The sequence below is a fragment of the Erithacus rubecula genome (genome assembly GCF_903797595.1).
Source record: "Erithacus rubecula genome assembly, contig: scaffold_841_arrow_ctg1, whole genome shotgun sequence".
Classification (NCBI taxonomy): Eukaryota; Metazoa; Chordata; class Aves; order Passeriformes; family Muscicapidae; genus Erithacus; species Erithacus rubecula.
Window position 1 is genome coordinate 6,086 of NW_027635495.1, and position 2,942 is coordinate 9,027.

Here is a 2,942-nt window from a genome sequence, read left to right on the forward strand (position 1 = left end):
AAGCCCTCCCAAACCCACAACATGTTCCACCTTGAATTTCTTCCCATGCCAACACATTACCTCAAACTTAAACTTTTAAAATATATACATACATACATGCAGATATGGATACAAGCACAGTGTCTTGAGCAATTCACCCCAAAACAAGGTCATCTTGAAATACACATCTTCTTTCTCCATATTCTGCATCACCCACCAAGTGCAACCCAGTCCCAGACAAAGACAACCCCACGGATAGGGCAGGTACTGGGAGGCAAATGGCTTGAGCTCAGCCCTCCTCTCTCCATGGCTTGAAGGTGGCCATCAAACACGTGGCCCAGGAGAGCATCCAGCAGTGGGACGAGCTGGTGCATGAGCAGGACCAGCGGGACAGGGCGGGCCGGGGAGGGCTGGGATACAGCCAAGAGCCCGGCAGTGGCTGGCGGGGATTGGCGGGGGGATGGTGGGCATGGGCTCAGAGCCAGAGCCAAAGCATGGCAGGCCTGGCAATACTGGAGATCGGGCTGGGGCTGGGCAGGGGCCACCTGCCAAGCATCCCTGGGGCTTGGCACGAAGCCCAAGCACCAGGGAGGCTGCCCATGGTGGGGGGGACACCAGGGCATCCCAGGCAGGAGCCGGCGCAGCAGCCACAGGGCAGCATCAGGCCTGCTGGAGGCATTGTCTCCTCCTCACAGCCCGACGGCACCCGTGTTCCTCTGGAGATCGTGCTCATGGAGAAGGTGGGCTCTGGCTGCCCCTACATCATCCAGCTCCTCGACTGGTTAGAGCTGCCTGACAGCTTCCTGCTGGTCATGGAGCGCCCGGAGGCATCTCGGGATCTCCTGCAGTTGCTGCTGGAGCAGGAGTTCCTGTGCGAGGAGGTGGCGCGCTGGCTTTTCTGCCAGGTGCTGGAGGCCGTGTGGCACTGCACCGCCTGCGGCGTCCTGCACCGGGACATCGAGCCGGAGAACCTCCTCGTGGGGCCGGAGAGCGGCGAGCTGAAGCTCATCGACTTCAGTCGCAGCACCTTCCTCCAGGAGCGCGCCTTCACACGATTTGCCGGTGAGCCCCCAGCCCGGGCCCTGCTCCCAGTGCCGGGCACTGCACGGCCCCATTCCCTCCTGGGCCGTGGGCTGCAGCCTTCAGCCGGCTGCCGGCTCCTGGGGCACGGCATCTGCCCCGTGCCAAAGGGCAGCCGGCCCTGCCGGCAGAGAGGGGGCTGCATAAGCCGGGCCCCGGCCTCTCGGCCTGCCTGGCCGGCAAGGCCGTGGGCTGCTCTGCCGGCCTCCTTTGCCTTGCACAAGGGCTCCTTGCCTTTGGCCAGTTGCCTGGGGGACGTGGGGTGCCCTCTGGGGGAAGTGGGACCCGCCGGCACAGCCCCTGCCTCAGCCAGGAGTCCAAGTCCCCTGCGGACAGGCCAGAGCTGGAGCAGATCTTGTGCCACCCTTGGGTGCTGGGCGGGCATTTTTGATGCTTCGCCGCAGCCTGTGCAGCACCTGCATACCACGTCCCACGCAGGACCCCAAAAATAAAACAAGCACAAACCCATTGCGGGCTGTCAAGTCTGGTCCTTGCCAGCAGCTTCAGCTGAAGAAAGCTCTTGGGAAAAGGGGAAATCTCAGTGCTCCCTTCAGCCTTCTTCAAGCTTTCCCTGCCTTTCCTTCAGCATGGCAACTTTGTGTCTTCCAGCACTGGAGGGCCAGGAGGGGCTTGAACAAACCAAGAAATGCAACAGTGAAACAAGAGCTGCCCTTTCAAGCTGAAGCAAAGGCCACCTGGGCTCTCCTGAAGTGAAACCAGGGAGGGCTCTGGCTGCATTGCCACAGCCAGCGGCTGGCAGGGGCACAGACCTTGCTCTGCTAGCCAAGCTGGCACCAGAACCAGAAGCCCCAAAAGGTCATTTAAGCCCTGATGGACTCTTCCTCTTTCTCTCTCTCCAATGGGCTGCAGGCAAACCTAGGCCTGGCCTGGTGGCTCACGGCAGAGCCTTCTTCCTCCCCAGAGAGCCTCCTCACTGTGTTCCCCCACCAGCCCGGCACTCCCCAGCTCAGCCCCCAGAGCCAGGCCTCGCCCGCGCCCCAGGCGCCCTGAGCCAAGTGGGGATTGCGGCCATCCCGGCACAGCCACAGCAAATCCATCCAGCTTCACACCTCTGACAAGGAGCGTGAGATTATTAACCTCTGGAGCTCTTGGTCCAACTTTGTCAAGCTATCTTAACTGATCAAAGCAGCTTATAGTTGCTAAAAAGATTATTTATTACAAAGCACATCTTATTACATATCACATCAGTCTCAAAGGTTGAGCAGAAATGCAATGGCAGAAGGAATGGCAAAAGGAATTGACAAATTGCAGTGACAGATGGCTAAAAAGCTCCAACTCTTCTCAATACCAACTCTTATACAGAATTTTCCCAACAAGGTACGACACAAACTCGCACCACCACTTCTGAACCTATTAGAATTCTAGTTTCTTTACGCACTCTGTTGCATATAAACTATGCATACGACCTATCTCGTTCTATCCAAAAAATGCAAACCATATTCTTACTATAGCTCTAGTATGTCTATATACTCACTACAACCATGGTCCTGGAGCCTCAACTGAAAACATCAGTATGTTTTTTCAACCTTCACTAGAACTCGCACTGCAACTTTGGCATTTGAAACCTTTCACTTGCTAAAAGCACTAGAGCCCATACTAAAACTTACTTACTGACTCACTTACTTATCCTAAAACTTATGTGTGAGTGGCTTAATATATTCAATTCAAGTGGCTTAATACATTCATTCACAGGATTTCATTCAGTCCCTGCATTCTGATTTCTCTCTGAGGAATTCAGAGAGACCCCTGACCCACTGACTCCAACAGGGAATGAAATTGGCCAATTCTGCCAGGAATGCAAAACCATCCTGGGGTTTGTTTGGCCAAAGATGGACCATGAAGGTGTCTCTACTAGCAGTGGG

At 55.8% G+C, this 2,942-nt stretch overlaps 1 protein-coding gene across 1 annotated transcript; it reads left to right on the plus strand.

Annotated features, from left to right (window-relative positions):
• Nucleotides 1–301: 301 nt before the first annotated feature.
• On the plus strand, nucleotides 302–2,070 carry LOC306816724 (uncharacterized protein; the record flags this gene model as incomplete). The annotated part of the gene is made up of 3 exons (XM_079333157.1): nucleotides 302–347; nucleotides 675–1,337; nucleotides 1,930–2,070. Exons 2-3 carry the CDS (start codon nucleotides 711–713, stop codon nucleotides 2,068–2,070), a joined length of 768 nt encoding a protein of 255 aa, XP_079189283.1. The 5' UTR covers nucleotides 302–347; nucleotides 675–710.
• Nucleotides 2,071–2,942: the final 872 nt, after the last annotated feature.